At 43.3% G+C, this 18,971-nt stretch overlaps 4 protein-coding genes across 7 annotated transcripts; 3 read left to right on the top strand and 1 right to left on the bottom strand.

The window, feature by feature from the left end:
- Positions 1 to 2,201: 2,201 nt before the first annotated feature.
- Positions 2,202 to 4,954, top strand: LOC120815997 (uncharacterized). 2 transcript variants are annotated; one of them, XM_040171182.2, is made up of 7 exons: positions 2,202 to 2,558; positions 3,022 to 3,122; positions 3,530 to 3,558; positions 3,639 to 3,714; positions 3,791 to 3,922; positions 4,002 to 4,096; positions 4,226 to 4,954. In XM_040171182.2, exons 2-7 carry the CDS (start codon positions 3,029 to 3,031, stop codon positions 4,595 to 4,597), a joined length of 798 nt encoding a protein of 265 aa, XP_040027116.1. In that variant the 5' UTR covers positions 2,202 to 2,558; positions 3,022 to 3,028; the 3' UTR covers positions 4,598 to 4,954. The 2 variants fall into 2 exon arrangements, with proteins under 2 accessions (XP_040027116.1, XP_040027117.1); XM_040171183.2 differs by lacking the exon at positions 3,022 to 3,122 and having other exon boundaries at positions 2,227 to 2,558.
- Positions 4,955 to 5,135: 181 nt separating this feature from the next.
- Positions 5,136 to 9,683, bottom strand: sf3a2 (splicing factor 3a, subunit 2). 3 transcript variants are annotated; one of them, XM_078099014.1, is made up of 10 exons: positions 8,747 to 9,145; positions 8,387 to 8,469; positions 8,070 to 8,220; positions 7,054 to 7,344; positions 6,899 to 6,945; positions 6,564 to 6,673; positions 6,396 to 6,445; positions 5,911 to 6,051; positions 5,763 to 5,831; positions 5,136 to 5,655 (listed from the first exon to the last, which is right to left on the bottom strand). In XM_078099014.1, exons 4-10 carry the CDS (start codon positions 7,249 to 7,251, stop codon positions 5,392 to 5,394), a joined length of 879 nt encoding a protein of 292 aa, XP_077955140.1. In that variant the 5' UTR covers positions 7,252 to 7,344; positions 8,070 to 8,220; positions 8,387 to 8,469; positions 8,747 to 9,145; the 3' UTR covers positions 5,136 to 5,391. The 3 variants fall into 3 exon arrangements, with proteins under 3 accessions (XP_077955140.1, XP_040027115.1, XP_077955139.1); XM_040171181.2 differs by having other exon boundaries at positions 8,070 to 8,205; positions 8,387 to 9,683; XM_078099013.1 differs by having other exon boundaries at positions 8,387 to 9,210.
- plekhj1 (pleckstrin homology domain containing, family J member 1) lies at positions 8,750 to 12,323 on the top strand. Its single transcript, XM_040171184.2, has 6 exons — positions 8,750 to 9,143; positions 9,269 to 9,336; positions 9,442 to 9,508; positions 9,677 to 9,767; positions 10,782 to 10,845; positions 11,228 to 12,323. Exons 1-6 carry the CDS (start codon positions 9,050 to 9,052, stop codon positions 11,318 to 11,320), a joined length of 477 nt encoding a protein of 158 aa, XP_040027118.2. The 5' UTR covers positions 8,750 to 9,049; the 3' UTR covers positions 11,321 to 12,323.
- Positions 12,324 to 12,645: 322 nt separating this feature from the next.
- Positions 12,646 to 18,971, top strand: LOC120816274 (fizzy-related protein homolog). The gene is made up of 14 exons (XM_040171795.2): positions 12,646 to 12,855; positions 13,919 to 13,991; positions 14,462 to 14,590; positions 14,768 to 14,831; positions 15,368 to 15,498; positions 15,576 to 15,661; positions 15,744 to 15,927; positions 16,104 to 16,169; positions 16,407 to 16,509; positions 16,645 to 16,829; positions 16,948 to 17,181; positions 17,314 to 17,418; positions 17,568 to 17,660; positions 17,780 to 18,971. The coding sequence occupies exons 2-14, from the start codon at positions 13,923 to 13,925 to the stop codon at positions 17,819 to 17,821; spliced, it is 1,491 nt and encodes a 496-aa protein (XP_040027729.1). The 5' UTR covers positions 12,646 to 12,855; positions 13,919 to 13,922; the 3' UTR covers positions 17,822 to 18,971.

Genomic DNA, 18,971 nt, shown 5'->3' with positions numbered 1-18,971 from the left:
ACCTTCTCAACCCTACTGAGGTATTAGGTCTGTTTACACCTCTGGAAACATCATCTGTCAGGCTTTACATTTATAAAGACCTCAGCTCTTCCTTTACATTGACTTCAAAACACAAAGGAGCAACGTATGGTGCACAGAGCGTTAAACAGAGGAGCAAACACCTGCTCTGTGTAACGATACAGTGGAGTAATGTCTACCTGAACACTGGAGCCGTCGCCCCGTTGAGAGACGCTTAGAGGCACACGAAATGCACCCAATCTGACATAAAGTGCATTTCAATCCAACGCACGTCCCCACGAGTCGTTTAAGCCTGTGAGTTTAAAACAGGCAACACAGTTAATGTTGTTTCACGCTCCACTGTGCTCCTCAGTGTGTGTGAGGACATAGGGCAGCGCCCACTGAGCCTTGGACGGTCAATGTGTCCTTGGAGGACACCAAAGGGAGCCAAAGGCTTTACCCAGCTGCATCTCTCCTCTGACATAATTGGGAATGTAGATGTCCGCAAGCAATGTTTGCTCTCATTATTGGACACAGCGTGTCCACACGGGGCTTCTATTGCCCTCCAAACATTCTTTAATGCGTTGGTCCAGATTTGCCCGTTTCACTTTCTTTCACTTCTTACCTCGACACTGAGAATGAGAAAGAGCTCAGATCACTTGTTGACATTAAGGAGGAAATCGCTAGGCTCCGTATATTGTTTCCTGTTCCCTCGGATGATGCACTGTGACTGGTAATGACGCCGTGTCCTTGGAATCTCAACGTAAGCAGCGACAAATCAGTGGGGTGAGAGTGTGCATTTGGTCAATTAAGTCTGCAGACAAGCTCATTATAGGCGAGAACAACACTAAATGAATCCATCACGCCGCTAAAATTTGCAGTGTGTGTTCTGTATACTGTTATTCAGGAGCCCACAGCATATTGTACTCTTTGTTTTAAACAAACTAAATGAACAGATTAAATTCAGCTGAGGGGTGCACAGCACATTGTTTTGTTGCCTACAAAAAGGAATCTACAGGAGAAATATGAATATGAAGGTAGCACATTCCAAATTAATAGTTTAGGGATTACCTTCACAGCTTTCTGCTAATGGCCTTGACAGCGCTGCCAGCGATAAACAAAATAAAAGAAAATAATTATAAATAATAAATAAAAAACGTCTATTTTGCTGTAAAAGGAGATAAACCCCCACGAATTGATGAGCTGAAATGGAACTGGATGAAATATTGTATTTTGGAAGCCGGTCGTAATGTATACTTTGTTTTAATGGGGATTTGTCCATATGTTTATCCATTTACAGTAAATATTTCAATCAACACATAGGATGAATGCCTACAACTCTCAGCACTGTTTGGACTGGATGCTCGCAATGCTCACACGCTGATTTCCTCCACCGTCGCCATTTTACTTTGTTGTGTTAGCAAGCTAATCTTTGCTAATGAGCAGTAAACACAAAGCACAGCGTTTGCCCCTCACTGGAACATAAACCCAAGCATTGGACGAATGAAAATCTTTACTTGATTGATCATAATTGAGAGCATCACCAGTTGTCACCATTAGTTATCAATCAATACGTGTTTTTTCAGGGGAACAAAACCTCATGGCAATGTATTTAATAGTTGCTGAAATATTGAGCCACCCAATTTAAGATTTATTTAAAAGCACCACAACTGACAGAGATTGGTAGTGTCAGTTTTGGGACACACCGTCCTGAGATGCTGCTCGGGGTCCTGTTTGAGACCATTTCCTTGGACGGTCTTCCCACGGCGAAAGGTTACACAGCTTCAATCCACTTCACAGTGATTGCTGATGGGTGTATCGCTGCGTGACTCAGCTGCAATGTATCCCAACGGAGGCATGAGTCATCACCATAGACACAAGTGTGTTTATCGACACTTCCTCTCTCCTCCCACACGAAGCAGGCCTGTAACCACCTCATCCCGAGAGAAGCTCATCATCATGTGTTTGCTCTGTGGCCCGTTAGTGGCCTCCATCGCTCTCACACACACACACACGTATGCAACACTGTCCGAAGGAAACATAGCGATTATAATGAGATTATAACTTGACGGACAGATGGCCACATGTTTGATGGTGGGCTCATTAGACGTGAGTCAGTCCTGCTGCTAATCTGAGAGTCAGCTAGTCGGACGTTCTACAGACTTCATTCAAGGAGCAAAGCCGCTTGAAACTCGCAAGTACAGGGCCGCCATCTGCTGGAGACTTCATGAGGAAAAAAAAAATGTTTCTCTCATTCGTGTTGCTGTAAATCTGTGGGGTTGAAACCGAATACGATTTTTATAAGATTCTTCCCATATGTGGTATCCGGTTTGGCTTTTTCTCTGCGGACCTCGGCCCCCTTTTGGGATTCGACAGCCGCACGGCACATGTCAATGTGAACTGACTGACAATTCTTTTTGTTTTTTCATTCTCCCACACCTGTTCTTGGCTGTCACGCAGCACAGAGCCTGACTGCTGCCATCTCTACCGAGAAACAACAGGCTCTGTGACAAAGGTTGGACGCCGCCGCCGCCCGGGGTCGACCCCAAATGTCGTGACAGGTAGGTCCTTATTTCAATCGGGGCCAAAGGTTAGACTTCCTCGCGGGGCAATGCTAACCACTGGAGTAATGGTAACATCTGCCCGTATATTCTTTCTATTCTATTATCACTTTGTCCCTCCGGTGGCCCGGCTTCATCTATTTATAGGCCTGCTAGGACTTTAGCTCAATGTCCGGGTACAAATGTCATGTAAGACACGAGCCGATGAGAAAATGGAAAATAGATTTTACAAAGTGAAGGATTGACCTCTCTGTCTAGTTTTGGGGATGTAACAGCAGCCACAAATAGAGCATTTATAAAGAATTACAAAAATCGGTAGGATGGGTTGACCTCTGACTAGTCAGGCTCACTTGCATGTGACACACAAGCGTTGAGTAAAATGCACACGTCGGAATCCTCAGACTCATTTCTAAACAAACTCAGTTTTGAGCCACATCCATCTTCTTCCCTGTCGTTCTCTCAGGGAAGGGATGGAAGAGAGCTATGAGACATTTGAAGAGGAGTTAAGGCCACCAAGAGCAGTACCTCCTCCACAGAAGCCTGTTCCGCAGATCCTCAGAACAGGTGGCGACGAACACACAAACACACACACACATACTGTACATATATACACAGTATCTGTGATGCCTGCACATAAAAGCCTTGGTACATATATTGTACGACTCTATAAATAAAAACAGCAGCGCAGAGAGCGACTGAAATTGGACCCCTTGTCAAAGGCAACGCAGGGATAATGCTGAATGGGGGGCGGGTGTGAGCCTCGCTCTCTACAAATAAAGACAAAGTCCTGCTTGTGAGGCTGTTTTGCGCTTTGGTCCGGACTGAAATCATTTTGTAAAGTCTCTCAAGGTCTCCAGACGAGGAATACTAAGTAAAGAACGACAAGAAATGAAATTAACATGAATAAGTGTGAAGGAATGGCGGTTCGTTGTGGTTTATCCCCTCGGTACATCTCCGTCTGTCTGTTTCAGAAATGAGCACTACAAGAAAATTCAAAGAGGTTAGTTGGAATGAACCAAATTAACTTTTCTTCTCAATGTTCGCATCCAGAATACATCATATTGTTGTTGTGTTCAACAGGAAATTCCTACGTTTTCACAACCAGTTAGAGCGGAACCCAAGATTTTACTCAGGGAGCCGAGCCTCCCCCGAACAAGTGAGTAACAACCACCCCCGGTTAACTTTACTGGATCACAATGACAGCGTCTCCTCCTCTTCCTCTCCTTCGGCAGCCTTACGTAAAGCTTCGTCCATCCAGAACTTGACCCAGATTGAAACGCCTTGGGAGAACGTCACCCTCAACCGCTGTCTGTTTGTGGCCATCTCCATCCTGGTGGTGACCTCAGGCTTTCAGAAGCTTCATGGCAAGTCAACTAAAAGTACAACCACAGTTACTAAATGACGTGGCTACCTTGACTAAACGGTCTCCTTTAAAAAAAACAGAAAGCCTGCGTGGTCAGAGGGCAGCAGAGGAGGAAGACGTTGGACTGACAGTGAGACGGACCGGCAGACTACGACACAGTAGACCACCACCAGAGGTAAAGACAGTGAAGCAAATGACCTGGATTCACCTATCTGACACGTTCATTTACTGACATGAAGACAAGCCGGTGTACATGTACCACCGATCCTAACGTGTCAGCCGCGTCATGTGTTCTCGCCCTCAGCCCGAGACCACACTGTGGGAGGTCATGTCACAGTGGCTACCAGACCTCGACGATGAAGAGGACGAGGAGGACGATGACGCCGATGAGGGAGGAGGCAAAGTGAAAAAGTCAAAGAGAGGAGCGACAGCACGAGCATCAAGAGGTCTCCGAAATAAGCCACCCCCGGACAGAAAATCCATCAAACGAAGAGAAGGAACATTTAAGGAAGGGAGAGCCAAAAAAGAAATCAAAGACAAGACGTACAGAAACAAGAAGAAGGAACCTGAAGCGGGCCCAGGGGAGGAAGATGAGGATGACGGAGAGCCGGAGGAAGAGTCAGGGAGTCAAAGGCTGGATGGAAAGAAAGAGAAGAGAAAAACTCAAAAGGCATGAGCGGATTCTTTGTACTCTAGAAATGTTGCATTACATTTTCTAAACCACTTTCACTAGAATTGATTTGATAACATTTATGAAGGTGGTAATGTTGAATGCAATAATAATCACCAGTGAGACTCAAAGTAATGTTGCTGCTTTGCCTAACAGATGTGCTTCTGTGTAATGAAACACCTGTAAAGACATTTGCATTTCCATTTCATTGTATCTGCCGGCGGCTTACTCTCAACCCTCCATGACATCGCTCGATTCCAGTGAGTTTTGAAAGACCCAAATCATTGTAAAAGTTAGCAGTCTGTATTTTGTAATCAGAAGGTATTGAATATGGCAAATTAAAGATCGTTTGTTTGCTTATGACTAGTTTAACCCGGCCTGTTCCCTCTGAGAGTTAAATGTTAAACGTCTTCTCCCGAGTAAAGTAAAGCTTTTATTCTATTCCAATCCTGATTTAGATATTTCAGTAACCTCTGCAATGCTGCTCTTCTCTGATGCTATGACTCATTGACAAACACGGGATCTGTTCAGGTTTCTGTGTGACGCCTTTGTAAAAAACAGATTGAAGGAGGCAAATGCTTTTTTTCAACAGAATTTTATTACAAAAACAGAATCCTAAATGATTTTGCCATTTTGAAATCATAGCTCCAATCCAGAAACAAAGCATTCATACAAAACGCTGTGGTCGCATAGGCTTCCCTACACGCTCACACAAACCAAATGAATGTATAAAAATCTACTAGACTTTAGACATCATTAAAAACACGGACAGAAAGCAATCATGATTCACTGGGAGGGGATCAATTATTAGACATAAGGCCCTCAGGAGGAGGGGGCCTCATTGGCATGGGAGGCATGGGCATCTGAGGAGGCATGTGGGGGGTTCCCGGAGCGCCAGGTGGGAGAGGGGGCATCCCTCCTGGCGGGGGAGGCGGCATGGACTCATTTGGCCGATGTCCAACTCCACTCATGAGAGGAGGGGGGCGCTTCACACCTGCAGGAGGTGGGGGTCCACTGGACTGGGGAACAGCTTTCTCCATTTTAAAGTGGAACTGTAGGAAAAACTGGGTGGGAAAAACAACACGAAAGATCAGTTAAACCACAAGTTTTTACATTCCTCTCGTTAAATGCCAGATGGGCTTCGTGGTGACAAATAGGAATCAGCTTGTACCTGTTTAGTTTCCCTGTTCCAGTGGGTCCAGAAGCGGTTTTCTGCTTTATCAATTTCTCTACTCGGGACCTAAAAAAGCAGAGACGTTATGTCGAGGCAGGAATAAAAAATGTTATTGGAGAACAGTATAAGTGCAGCTTCCGCTCACCTTAAAGGCAATAGTCTCATAAGGTTCAGCAGCCAGAAGCAGGTACTGCCAGCGGCGATCGGGGGGCTCGATGCGCTGTTCGTAAGCGGACATGAAGCGATGCCGGGGTCCGATTCCTTCAGCGATCTCTGGATAGTCGATCTGATGAAAGGAGAAGGTGGGTTTTGGATGCTTGATCAAATAAGAGCCGGCAGATTAAAACATTTTAAAACAAAATGTCGCGAGATGTTTGTCCTCTCTAATAAACAAAAAAAAAAAGATTACAATGATGAGAATACTATGGGGCATTTAGAAGCTGGAAAATATATATTTACAGTTAATTCAGAAATCACTACACTGAAGCCTGAAAAGGTTGACTATTGAAGCTAACTGAATCACTTTAAAGCATGCATCTTAGAAAGGGAGCTTGAATGTTGATTTACTCCATTTAGGAGTTTTGTAGAAAATCATAATATAACTCAAGGAGATTTTACAAACACACTAACCTGGAAAAGTAAGGACTGCTGTCCAGTCTCTGGATCCCTCTGTTTAGTTACTGCAAGGAAGAAGAAGACCAGGGCCATTTATTAAAATGCAATACATTTGGAGTGAAACCTCAATCAGCATGAAGTAAATGAAGACTGTACGGACTCATGACCAGACTGCCACTGTACCTTTGTATCCTGGTCGGCCAATTTTAACAAACTTCTTGACCTCAACTTTTACTTTTGCTGGAGCCGGCTGGGCAGGTGCTTCTTTTGCCTCTTTGGCTGCTCTCCGCGCTCTGAACAAAAACAAAATATTTATTTTTTATTAGGTGATCAACTCACTGTATCAAATGTGTGTTGCATTGTCAATTCACAGCAACCGTGAAAAAGCTAACAACCCTATACAAGCCCACAACGGGATGTGCACCTGGGTTTTAAGAGGTTTATCAGTCATGGTAAGCTGAAGTTGAAAGAATCAGTCCAATAGAGGACAACACATACAATTAAAACATTGCACTTACAAGTTGGTCTGATGTTTTTTTCCTTGTGTGTGAGCCAAGTAGCTGCCCTGTAATGCAGAGGAGAGGAGTTTGTCAAACAGGATACTCAGAAAACAAGAATTAACACCAGGTTCTGATTATATAAGATGGGTCGGTGTCAGTGTGTGCCTCCGTACCTCATTGTTATGAAGTGTCAAGCAAAGTTTGCACTCGTATGATCCTAAATGATTTTTCATAAAGTAGGGGTCTTTGTTGATGTCAATTGTCTCCAGCGCCAGCTGACGTAACCGTTCTCGCCTATCACGGTTACTCTCAGAGGAGGATGCCACTCCACCGCTCCCCGTCTTTCCTCCAGCTCGATGCTGGAAATCCATCTTTGCAAAGAGTTGAGCTCACACACACACACACACACGGTTGTTGCCCAGTCAGCACTGGACAGGTATCCCAAGTAAATCCTTCCTTATTATCTGAAAAAGAAAGCACACATTGTTGCAAAGAATGTAACTAGATAATAACATTTAAGCTACTATCTACTGGATTGTTGTCAAACACAGTACCATTTGTGGAGTTATTTATGAGTAAACTTAATGCGCCCGCAGACATAACTCTGTATTGGTAATCTACTTAACTGCTCAACAATGACAATAATGTGATTTGGATTTGGAACCTGAAGTTTATATTGTATGTGTCTGCACACCGTTTGAGAAGCAGAATAAATACATTAAGTGCACCATTTATGCTGACAACCGATCACATTTTTCACAATACAATCACTCCTCAGATCCGTCTTGGCTTAGATTAGTTAGTTTACATGGGCTTCCCCATTAATGGATCCGTCTAACTGGGAATTTTATAAAGAAGAAACAGCATAGTCGTGTAGCCAGTTATTCCATTTTCAATTAGACACAATCTAGTTATACGAGTTAAGGGAGAGGGGGTTTCTTTACAAACTTTAGTGAGCTACAGTATGTTAAAATACGCTGGCTCCTCAATACAACACGACACGGCTTAGGCTAAGCTAACGGTGTTAGCTGCTAATTGTGGGTGTTTTATAAGAAATGTGAATGGTCAAACGACAAAATAAACATATATAGCAACGGAGATTTGCTAATAGATAATGGTTAATTACACGTCTGAACGATAGCTATAAATTAAATAATAAAGAAAAGTTAGATTTGATGAAAACACTCACCGACACAACAACGTTAGGATCGTGCCACTGTAGGTTTGTACTGCGCATGTGCGAGAAGCTCCTTCTCAGCCACTTGGCGGTTGGAAGAACCCTTCCGGTGCGTCACCGCCACCTCCTGGACCGGAGCGAGGGCCGCCTGGACTCACAGTTCCTCATAAATAGAAATGAGAATGACTAAATGAAGCCGCATAAAGCCTCTTACTGTATCTAAGACAATTGTTTCACCCATGCACAAGTTTTTTTTGTAAATATCTGGTTCTCAGATAGACTGTAACAGTTCTACAACCTAAATAGTAAGGAGTTCTGATTAGCCTCACATGTTCTACTCTTCACTCATTCTTCTTTGCTCTCCAGTCATATCTTCTCCGACTTCTCCGACTTGTCTCTTCAACTTCCAACACTGTATTGTAAACATAACGTTACATAAATACCCTGCATAAGAAGCGTTTCTTAACACAATTCCCTCTTTTATATCTGACGTTGTCGTTTCTCTGTTGCTTGAATTCAGTTACGATTCTACAGTAAATCCACACTCAATTAATAATACATACAAACACACATATAATGTCATGACAGCAAACACGACGTTTTATAGCGTCACGGCGACCAGCGGCTTCGTGTACGCGTGCTGCTGTTCGCGAAGGCGCATTTCGCGTAGTTTGACCCTCGCTGCCTACCGTAAGTTAGCATTACAGAGGTGCGCCACCACCACCCGCGAGGAGGGCGTGTGTCCGGTGTGTGTCCGGGAGAAGTCCGTCGCCGCTAATTCAGCCTGAGGCAGAAAAATGACTAAACTCATCCAGTCAAATTCCGCAAACACAGAAAGAGAAACCGCAACGTTCAACCGACGTCACTGACACGACGTCACCGCTCGCTGTTGCCGATCTCACGCTATTATCGCGCTGTCGGCGGGAATGGCTGCGCCGTGAAGAATACCCTTCAACAGTCACCCCGTTTTTAATGCGCCAGCGGCCGTCGGGATGCGATTCAACGAGAAGGAGCTGGCGTCCCTGAGCCGCCAGCCCTCGGAGATGGCGGCCGAGCTGGGGATGCGAGGACCCAAGAAAGGAGACGGTAACGCGGTTTATCGCGGAACGTTTATACGAATCGCTTCCGTCTCGCGGCGGGACCAGCGAGCGTCACAGATGTTCCCAGTTCACCTGAACTCAACTTTCATTCCCTTTTTTGTCATTGCGCAGTTGTGAAGAGGAGGCTGGTGAAACTCGTCGTTAACTTCCTCTTCTATTTCAGAACTGACGAGGAAGAGGTCAGTTGCCGCCGTGTGTCATTCAGCCGTATCTGTTCCGTGTAAAAGAGTGATGCCATGTATTGTTATGGACGTTAAAAGTCGACGCCACTTTTTGTTCGCCAGCCGATCGGGGCGCTGCTGCTGGAGCAGTGTCGGGTGGAGAGGGAGGACAGTCGGTCCTTCTCCATCGGTGAGTTCGCTTCACTTTCTCCCTTGTTGACTGGATTGAAATCCTCTTATGTTACTGTAAATGACTGCATTCACGTTTGAGCTGATGCTATTTAAAAATGCATTGTTGATATGTCCCCGAACAGCATCTTCTGATGTGCATTTCTGTGTGTTGTTGTTGTTGTTGTAGCATTTCTGGATGAAGCAGAGCGGAAGTATCTCTTTGAGTGTGACTCGGGGGAGCAGTGTGGGGAGTGGGTGGACTCCATTATCAAGGCCAGGTGGGACCGACCACACGCACCACAATCATATGCACATGCTTGGTGTAATCTAGAAATACAATATGATATTTATTTACGGATTTCCTTTCAAATGTTGACACTAAATAGTTATTCGTGTGGCATATGACTCATTAAGTAATCAAAAGAAACAACAACAAATGACAGTATGTCTGTGTTTATCCAACGTATCTACAAAAATATGGTTATTTTGGATGAACTTCAGTGTTACCCCCTACCATTATATAGTTAGGCATCAATACTGTGTGATACTAGAGCAAACAGCAGTACTGTGTAACACCAGTACTACCATCGTTTATAACAACTGGTCACATATCTGCAGCAACAACCAGGTCGGCAGGTGTAGGATCCATGTGCAATGAAACCTCATTCTCACTCGACGCTTGTGTAAATAATGTTTGCAAACAGGAGACAGAGTTGACACATGAAAGTCCTGCGTCAAGACTATTCAAAGGTCTTCACCTTCGGAGCGGGAATATGTAGTTGTAGAATAACATAATGAAACAGGGGGGTCTTGGTGCAAATCCGAGTGCCGGGCCATCATGTTCTTTGTTGTTTCTTTCTTACTTTTCTCCTAGTTTTGCACCACAAGTCACCAGAACGTCATCTAGAGATTCTAAACGCAGAGATCTTCTATTTGCTGACATGACGTACACAGTTATCATTGCAAGAGGGTGCAGACATTCTGCCATCTTAAGAGCTCTGCTGACTATGACATGACGGTATTGCAGTTTTCAAACAAAATGCTACTTGAAAGATGTGGTAGAACAACTTAAACCAAATTGTGTTTTAGCCTCCAGTAATAAACTCACATGGGGGAAACTGTCAAAAGGGACTCATTGTCCAAAATGGGACGAGTTGGACAGTTTTCAAAGAATTCATCAACACTGTATAATTGTTTTTTTTTTGTTTACTCTGAATGGGATAATGTACCCAAACGGGATAGTTGCCCCCCCCCCACCAATCTCAAATTATTTCTCCTCTCATCTCTTGCAGTTACGAGTTCATGAGGAAGAACCTGATATTTTATCGCACTGAAATCCACAGGCTCACTGGCAAGGTACGGTTCATCAGAGAGTGTGGTACTAGAAAGGCGTTACGCGTGGAAGTGTTTTTGTGCCGTAACTGTATCCTCTACACGGGATCAATGTATCGGTCGCTGTCAGAAGACTACGAAGTTTATGTTTTATTTAACACGGTGTTGCTGTTGCAAAAGCAATATTTCTCGTGACCACTCAGGATGAACCAGAAACCTCAAATGTAAATGTTTGTAAGAGCAACTAATTGAATTTCACTCACCTAATCTCTATTGTGTAGAAGGCAGAAGTCTGTATTTATGCATTTAATATACGGTTTGATTCAATACCAGGTATGGATTTGCTTTAAATGCTCTAAGCTTTGGTTTTATTACAGACCTGACTCATCTTCTCCTTTCCCCTCAGGACCCGTTGGAGCAGTACGGTATTTCAGACGAAACTCGCTTCCAGGTCAACAATGCCCTGCAACTTGTGTCTAGGGACACGTCCTCCCTGTAGACCACAAACCTGTGGTCAGATGTACATTTTCTTTCATTTTTGTGCGCCCTGGCATTCCACCCCTCTCTCCTCACTGGTTTTAAAAACCACGGCATTACTATGAGCACACAATGTTTCTTATAACTTCACTGGTCTGAATGTATTTAGTGTGGCACATGTTATTGAACAGCATGTGCAGCCATGCAAAGTACTGAGGTGATGATTGTCAATCATTACAGGGAACACAGGACCGTTGAACTTTTATTATTTTCGTTTTTAGGGGATTCTTTTCTTGTCATTTACTGTTTTGTTTTTTGACCTTGTCTTGGTTACTCAGTTGACCGGTTTACACACTGTAGTCTGTGTGACAATGTGATTTGTGAGCGTGTGATTGTAATTATGCTGTAGAGACGAGGCTGTTTCTTTCTGGACTCTTTGTAATATGAGCACGACTGAGTTTAGCAAGAATCGATTCCAGACATGTGAATAATATTCATCAAGTAAATCTATGCTGTTCAAAGAAGCTTATGATTATTGCCCAATTCAGAAAAAACATAAGCAGTATTTGAACTACATGGGCTACTGAGCCATACATCTTACTCCAGTTTTACTGGAAAGTTTTTTTTTAAGTTTTTGGTTATCCCAATATATATTTATCATCTAGCCCATTTTCAGCTATTTAGTTTTAAAAACTTTACTTTTGCACATAATCCTAGGTGGGGGTCAATAATTTACTTGAACGTACTGCTTCTTTTCTTTGGCACTTTGAATCAGATTAGCTATTGGACCATACTCTTGACGTGGTTTTTGAATATCTCACTGTCAACTGTTTTTGTCAGTGTAGCAGCAGGTAGTGTTGAGATGAAATTGTGCTCACAGCCTCATTTCACTAGCAGGATGTGATATGAATGTGTCTATTTTAAGCTTTTGCACACTAAATGACTTTAGTCTGTTTTTACTTCATGTGAGATTGCATATGTTTCACTTCTATCCCTTTTTAACAAATAAAGCCATTTAAAATCTACTACAAATGTGGTTTTTCGTCTGTTGACTACAATTCAATTAATCAATAGTAAAATGTTTGTGAATAAGTCAGTATAACAATTCCGTTCAACGGCTTGCAATGGTGCCTTAACCTGAGTCCGAGATCATTGGACAAATTGTCACCTTCAATGAGGAAGTTGCACAATGGCCCCTGAACGCTTTATTTTTGTCAAATGAATTAACTTATTGTTGTACTGTAACTTGTTGAAACGAAACAACTATCTCGGACAGAAAAAACAGGACGTAAAGGTTAACTGCCAAAGATAAATGAGTCGTCGTGACATTGACACGTTTCCTTAGCAACGCAAAATGTGTGATTCAAAAAACCACGACGTCACATCCTTCCCGTGATGCTTTGCGGACCCAAATTGATCAGCAAAAGAAAACAATTGTATCTTGCATGCTCTGTTTTAAAGAGTAAAACAAAATAAAACAAGATATTTCCACTAGAATTAATACCACAAATAAGAACACGTAAAAGTTGCGTGACGGGAGGATTTAATTCGGGCACGGTAGGTGTTAATAAAAGAGTAGATTGTGAGCAAACAATGTGGCTAATGTATTAGCCAGCTAGCTTATTTTACGTTAACGTTAGGTCGACCAGCTGAGCTGGCGTTAGCATAGCTAGCTTGAATGCTAAATGACTGAATCATTTGGTCTTTGAATAATTTTAGCGTCACGTTCACAGACCAACAATGACCACCGCAGTGGGACATTTCATGGAACGATCTAGCAAAAACCTTCACTCAAGTTATTTTCGTTAGCTAATGCTTTTAGACAGCCTAGCAGCTGATCACTTTAAACTACTGTAACTACTGTCATTGCCGCATACGAACGGATTTGCTTCCCATTAGCTAGTTTAAGTAGGATTTAAATGCAGGTACGTGGGTCTGAACAGTTGTTTATCATGTCATCTCCAGGAAAGGGTCCCTGAAGGATGCATTTACATTACCATGCGGTTAAATGCTGTTATTTTCTCTAGCTGTAATACGTTGATGCCGGAGGAACCTCAGACCAGAGTAATCCTCGGTCTTCAGTGGTCAATTTAGTAAAGTCGTTTATTTTTCCAGGTCCAAAGACATAGCTTAGTCCATCATAACATTCCGCTGTTGAGTTTATTAACAGATGTCTGGATCTACAGAAATCTAATTACAAAAATATTGATGAACCATCCAAGGTTGTCTCTATACGATACACTACGATGAAATGTGTATGTTTATTATTATTCAATAATCTATGTAATTATCATGCTTAATGCTGAAACAATTAAATGGATATTCATGCTTCTTAAATAAGGAACATACTCCTTTCTTGGTTTCACATTGTTAAAAATGGAAAATCTTTCTTTCTTTGTTGAAAACCCTTCATGGTAAGATATATTTGACTCAACAGTCACTTAAGAGCTGAATAGATCATGCTGTCAGTATCAGGACTGACCAGTAGAGAGCAAGTCATAGAACGTCATAGCTAAAAGAGTACCAGTGTCCTTTGCAAATCCTGTCATCTGATACGTGAATTTGGGACACTTGTGGATGATTTTATAAATGTGTTGATCGGCTTTAACCTGTTTTCAAGAACCATGGATCAGGACTATGAATGCAGGCTGCTCAGGCAGATCAACATTCAAAATGAGAATGCAAGCCCTATAGTAAGTAAACCATACACTCACTTGTTCATAAAGGAGCTGTGTTTCCTTTAAAAAAAAGAAGTAAAAGAACCGCAAATAGCCTTTTTGAAGTCTATGCTGGTATCGCTACAGTTAGTAGGTCATTACCTTCACTATGGCACGATGATGGTGCCTCCCAAAGAGGATTATTAACTAGCAAAGGACCTAGATGGCCTTATTCTCCATGTATTTGGAAGTATGACATTTTAAAGGACCAGTCTCTTTTTTTCTTTTTGACGATATCACTATTGTTGAGTGAAAACAAGACCTCGCCAGCAAAATGACTGGGTTTTGTGAATGATGCCTCCTGTTGTTGACACCTCCGATAAATGCACCATCTGCCACCCAATTGATCTTCCTGCTTGGAACAGGTTTTCACATCACAGTCCAAGGCCTGTTTGCATTTGGCCTCCAGTCAGAAAATGTTTGCTCCTTTCACCCAACTTGTGCAGAAAGCAGTAGGAGCTGTGCGGGCTCTGACACCCACCACCTCCCCCCTGTCCTCGCCGAGCAAGCATGGTGATCGCTTTATTCCCTCCCGGGCTGGAGCCAACTGGAGTGTCAACTTCCACCGCATCAATGTGAGCCCTGTCGTAACACACCCAATTCTTCACTGTCTTTCCTACCAAAAGAACAGTATTCTCAAGAGCAAAGTGTTTATTATTGCCTACAAAGGAAAAAGCCTATTCCCGTGCCATTTATTTTTTTTGCGTGTCTGTATTTGCTTTCAATGCTTAATATTCTGTTTTCTGATGTAGGAAATTGAAAAGTCGCACAATCAAAACAGAAAAACGAAAGATGGCACAACCGACAGCAACAAAGGTAATCAGTCCACCTTTATATCTGCAGAAACTAGTTAACCTTTTAATAATAGATTATCATGCAATGTTTCTCTCTTCAGTATCATTGGACATTTTCATCACCCATTACTGGTTTGCTCTATTAAATGTCAGGAAATTATACATATACAGTATATATATTTCCAATGATAGAATAATACAATTCATTTGTAAGCAATTACTTTTTGTTTGAAAAAAATCCTTGGATTGGATTAATTGTCGGTCAGCCTTTATTTATAAGTTATTATATGAGTGCCTACGTCTAAAAGACCATTACTATCTGGTGTGAGTTCAGTTAATTCCTACATGTGCCTCCGTTTGCCCCTGTCAAAGTTGATCACTTGACCGTCTTTTTTTTACTAAGCTTGCACAGGCTCATAGAAATTGGAGATAAGGAAGACACAAAGCTTTGTAGAAAATGGGAGAGAGGGCCCTAAACATGCTGAGGGAGCAGTGTTTGAACTTAATGGTTGCGACAGCCTGGTTTGATTTCCCCTCTGTCTCCTCCTCTGCCTCCAGCGGACGGCCTGGCTTACTCCGCTCTGCTGAAGAACGAGCTGTTAGGAGCGGGCATCGAGAAAGTCCAGGACCCCCAGTCAGAAGACCGCCGTCTGCAGCCATCAACTCCAGCCAAGAGAAGCCTTTTTAGTGTAATAATAGGTTGCAACTTTTAATGCACTAGTTTAATGGGGATTTATTTCAGTAACCGTCCGTTTGTACGTTGCAGTATTCCGTAAGTGCAAAGAGGGCTCTGCCAGAAGAAGATGGAAACACGGTCTCTCCATATTCTCTCTCACCTGTCAGTAGCAACAGGTAATATGTTTTCCATGTCATTTCTTTAATTTTTGGAAAAGCAGCATCGTATTCTTTTACTTAATTTTGTTCTGCACTGTAGCCAGAAACTGCTGCGGTCGCCAAGAAAACCTACACGCAAAATATCAAAGATACCTTTTAAAGTCTTGGACGCTCCAGAGCTTCAGGACGACTTTTACCTCAACCTAGTGGACTGGTCCTCTCTGAATGTACTCAGTGTGGGACTGGGTACCTGTGTCTACCTGTGGAGTGCCTGTACCAGCCAGGTAGGTGTGTGTGTGTGTGTGTTCTCACAAATAGTGTTTCCAATCACACCAGATCTCTCAATCACAGGTTTCGCTGATTGTGTCACAAATTAACTTAACGATTTCTAGGATTTAATTAAACTGCATCTTGATGTCATTTGAATCCGAATTTTCTTTTTCCCTCACCATCTTTTTAGGTGACGCGTCTATGCGATCTTTCTGTAGAAGGAGATTCTGTAACGTCAGTGGGCTGGTCAGAGAGGGTAAGCTTGTCCTCTATCTTCTACCCTTTTGTCAGGCAACATTTAAAAAAGAAAAATCAGCCAGTAAGTATGCTTGTAGTAAAACCTGCATGCTTTTATACATTTCTACTAATCAAGCACTGAGGTGATGACTGCGGTACTCAGATTGACGTGACATGTTTTTTTCTGCTAAAAACTCTTATACTCATTATTGACTCTTAGTCCTTCTGATATTCAAAGTGCGCTGTCTATTTCCAGGGCAACCTGGTGGCAGTGGGAACGCATAAAGGATATGTACAGATTTGGGACGCAGCAGCAGGAAAGAAGCTCTCCGTACTAGAAGGACACACAGCCCGAGTGGGTGAGTTAAGTGGCTGGAGCTGGACAGCCGTCAGAGTAGATATTACAACCTTCATTCATGTTACAGTTGTTTAGCAACATCGCTCATTCACGGTCGGTGGACCGTCTTCCCCTCGGTTTCATTCCTGCCTGCCAGGTGCGTTGGCATGGAATGCGGACCAGCTGTCGTCTGGGAGCCGTGATCGGGTGATCCTCCAGCGGGACATCAGGGCCCCGCCTCTCCAGTCGGAGCGCCGTCTCCAAGGGCACAGACAGGAGGTCTGCGGGCTTAAGTGGAGCACGGACCACCAGCTGCTAGCCTCAGGTGGAAACGACAACAAGGTTCGTGGACGGAGAGTCTCACCTGTCTCCGAGCCAGGCGTCAGTGTCAGGACCGCCTTTTTTTCTTTTAGTAATAAAACGGAATCTTGCTCCTTTCGTCTCAACCTGCCGTCCCTAGTTACTTGTGTGGAACCACTCGAGCGTCCTCCCGGTGCAGCAGTACACGGAGCACTTGGCCGCGGTGAAAGCCATCGCCTGGTCTCCCCACCAGCACGGCCTGCTGGCCTCCGGGGGCGGCACCGCCGACCGCTGCATCCGCTTCTGGAACACTCTGACCGGCCAGCCGTTACAGTGCACCGACACCGGCTCTCAGGTCTGCAACCTGGCCTGGTCCAAGCACACCAATGAGCTGGTGAGTCGCCTGAGGTTTGGCATCGTATGAGTCATTTTTCCATAATAAAGTCGCTATTTATAGTAGCGCTCCGCTAAATTGAGGTGACTGTTGAATGTGTTTGTAAATATGTGAAAACGCTGTTTTCTGCAGGTGAGCACACATGGTTATTCCCAGAACCAGATCCTTGTGTGGAAGTATCCCTCGCTCACTCAAGTGGCCAAACTTACTGGACATTCCTACAGGGTTCTCTACCTGGTCAGTATATTCCTTGTTTATTAGTGAGTCTGCTTGCAGAACAATCGGTCAATGACATTTATCTTGACTTTCTTTTACTTTTTCTTTTTGTACTTCTGATACTGGACAACACTGTATATTGAGTGTATAATAAAAGCGTTTATTTGCAGGCCATGTCCCCTGACGGAGAGGCCATTGTGACGGGAGCAGGAGATGAAACACTTCGGTTTTGGAACGTCTTTAGCAAGATGAGATCCACTAAGGTATTCCGCCTCTCCGTCCCACGTCGACGACGTCTTTCCGCCTTCATCCGTCTGTAATGTTTTATTCCCTGTGGTCTTTGCCTTACCACCTCCTTCCTCTGCCTTTCTCCCTCCTCTAGGAATCCGTGTCAGTGCTTAACCTCTTCACCAGGATCCGGTAGTTGGCACCCCGCTCTTACTACGAGGGCATGATGCCGGGAAAGGGGGTTTAACTTTGCATGTATCAAACTCGCTCTTTTGAGTGTTTACCTCAGCAGTCTGCGGAGGGGCCCCTCGAGCGCTCTTAGTGATTTAGCCACGTTGTAGCTGGAGGCGGGAGGGAGCTGGAGAGATGACCGAGTGTCGAGGGCAGAGGAGATGTGCATGTACAGTATTCCACTTCCTCCTTAATAATAGAGCCACTGACTCACCCAACAGACCAGGGATCTGTGATGATGAGGCGAATGTGGGGGGCGGCGGCGTTTCTCTCCCCATGTCATTATGTTTTGTTTACAGACTGACATTGTGCTTTCCTGCCAAATATTGAGTTCATCCTTTCGTTCTGTCTTATTTATTTTAACCTTTTTTTCCTCTATTTTAAAAACATTTTTAAAATGTATCCCTACTAGTTGTTTGTTCTGGAGGCCGGTGGGTTTTATTTTGTGCAAACTGCAGTTTCTTTGGTCTGATCTGTGGAGTATGTTCGCAGAACAATTCCAGGCTCTCGTTTTGTATTTTACCGGGTGACGATAATGTTTCATGGACACTGTTAAACGAATACGGCATCCTGTGCCGCTTCGACTTCAACTGTAAATGCTTAACTAGGTTTTGACAAATTGGTCCGGTATCTTTTTCTCTACATCAAGTTAATGATTTCATTATTGAACAAGCTCGTTGTTTTAAATTCAAATGGAGGAAATCATTATTTGGTAAGAACACACATAAGAGCATTAGTGGATGGAAAATCTGGCAACGGTTAAAGTTGGTAAGTTAAAATGAAAATATTTAGTCTGTCTAAAAATGTTTTCATATCTGCAGTGTTTCCACCCAATTTTCACCTTTTCCCTATTTGAGTCAACTATCGTGCCACATTTAAACGAATGCTATTTATTTGTATTGTGAAAAAAGGTTATTGTACAGAAATGGCATGGTTGTTACTAATATCTGGGGGAAGTTTATGGGCAGTTTCACTGCCAGACGATGTGGAAATTTATTTGAAAGCCACTTCAAAATCAAGACAATGCTGCAAACTCGAATTGCAGAAAGAATGTTAAAAAAAAAGAAATATTTCTTTACTCACAGATAATCAACAATAAACGATCATATCTTTTA

This window comes from Gasterosteus aculeatus, chromosome 3 (genome assembly GCF_964276395.1).
Source record: "Gasterosteus aculeatus chromosome 3, fGasAcu3.hap1.1, whole genome shotgun sequence".
Taxonomy (NCBI): Eukaryota; Metazoa; Chordata; class Actinopteri; order Perciformes; family Gasterosteidae; genus Gasterosteus; species Gasterosteus aculeatus.
This window is presented reverse-complemented; position numbering and strand designations above follow the sequence as displayed.

Excerpts from the sequence above, each read along its gene's own strand:
- plekhj1 (XM_040171184.2), top strand. The coding sequence starts at position 9,050 with ATGCGATTCAACGAGAAGGAGCTGGCGTCCCTGAGCCGCCAGCCCTCG. Across the intron at positions 9,337-9,441 it reads TCAGAACTGACGAGGAAGAG|CCGATCGGGGCGCTGCTGCT; the intron begins GTCAGTTGCCGC and ends TTTGTTCGCCAG. Across the intron at positions 9,509-9,676 it reads CAGTCGGTCCTTCTCCATCG|CATTTCTGGATGAAGCAGAG; the intron begins GTGAGTTCGCTT and ends TTGTTGTTGTAG.
- LOC120816274 (XM_040171795.2), top strand. The coding sequence starts at position 13,923 with ATGGATCAGGACTATGAATGCAGGCTGCTCAGGCAGATCAACATTCAA. Across the intron at positions 15,928-16,103 it reads GGAGTGCCTGTACCAGCCAG|GTGACGCGTCTATGCGATCT; the intron begins GTAGGTGTGTGT and ends CCATCTTTTTAG. Across the intron at positions 16,830-16,947 it reads CAGGTGGAAACGACAACAAG|TTACTTGTGTGGAACCACTC; the intron begins GTTCGTGGACGG and ends TGCCGTCCCTAG.
- sf3a2 (XM_040171181.2), bottom strand. The coding sequence starts at position 7,251 with ATGGATTTCCAGCATCGAGCTGGAGGAAAGACGGGGAGCGGTGGAGTG. Across the intron at positions 6,674-6,898 it reads AAAAAACATCAGACCAACTT|AGCGCGGAGAGCAGCCAAAG; the intron begins GTAAGTGCAATG and ends GTTTTTGTTCAG. Across the intron at positions 6,446-6,563 it reads TGGCCGACCAGGATACAAAG|TAACTAAACAGAGGGATCCA; the intron begins GTACAGTGGCAG and ends TCTTCCTTGCAG.
- LOC120815997 (XM_040171182.2), top strand. The coding sequence starts at position 3,029 with ATGGAAGAGAGCTATGAGACATTTGAAGAGGAGTTAAGGCCACCAAGA. Across the intron at positions 3,715-3,790 it reads GCCGAGCCTCCCCCGAACAA|CCTTACGTAAAGCTTCGTCC; the intron begins GTGAGTAACAAC and ends CTCCTTCGGCAG. Across the intron at positions 4,097-4,225 it reads ACAGTAGACCACCACCAGAG|CCCGAGACCACACTGTGGGA; the intron begins GTAAAGACAGTG and ends TCTCGCCCTCAG.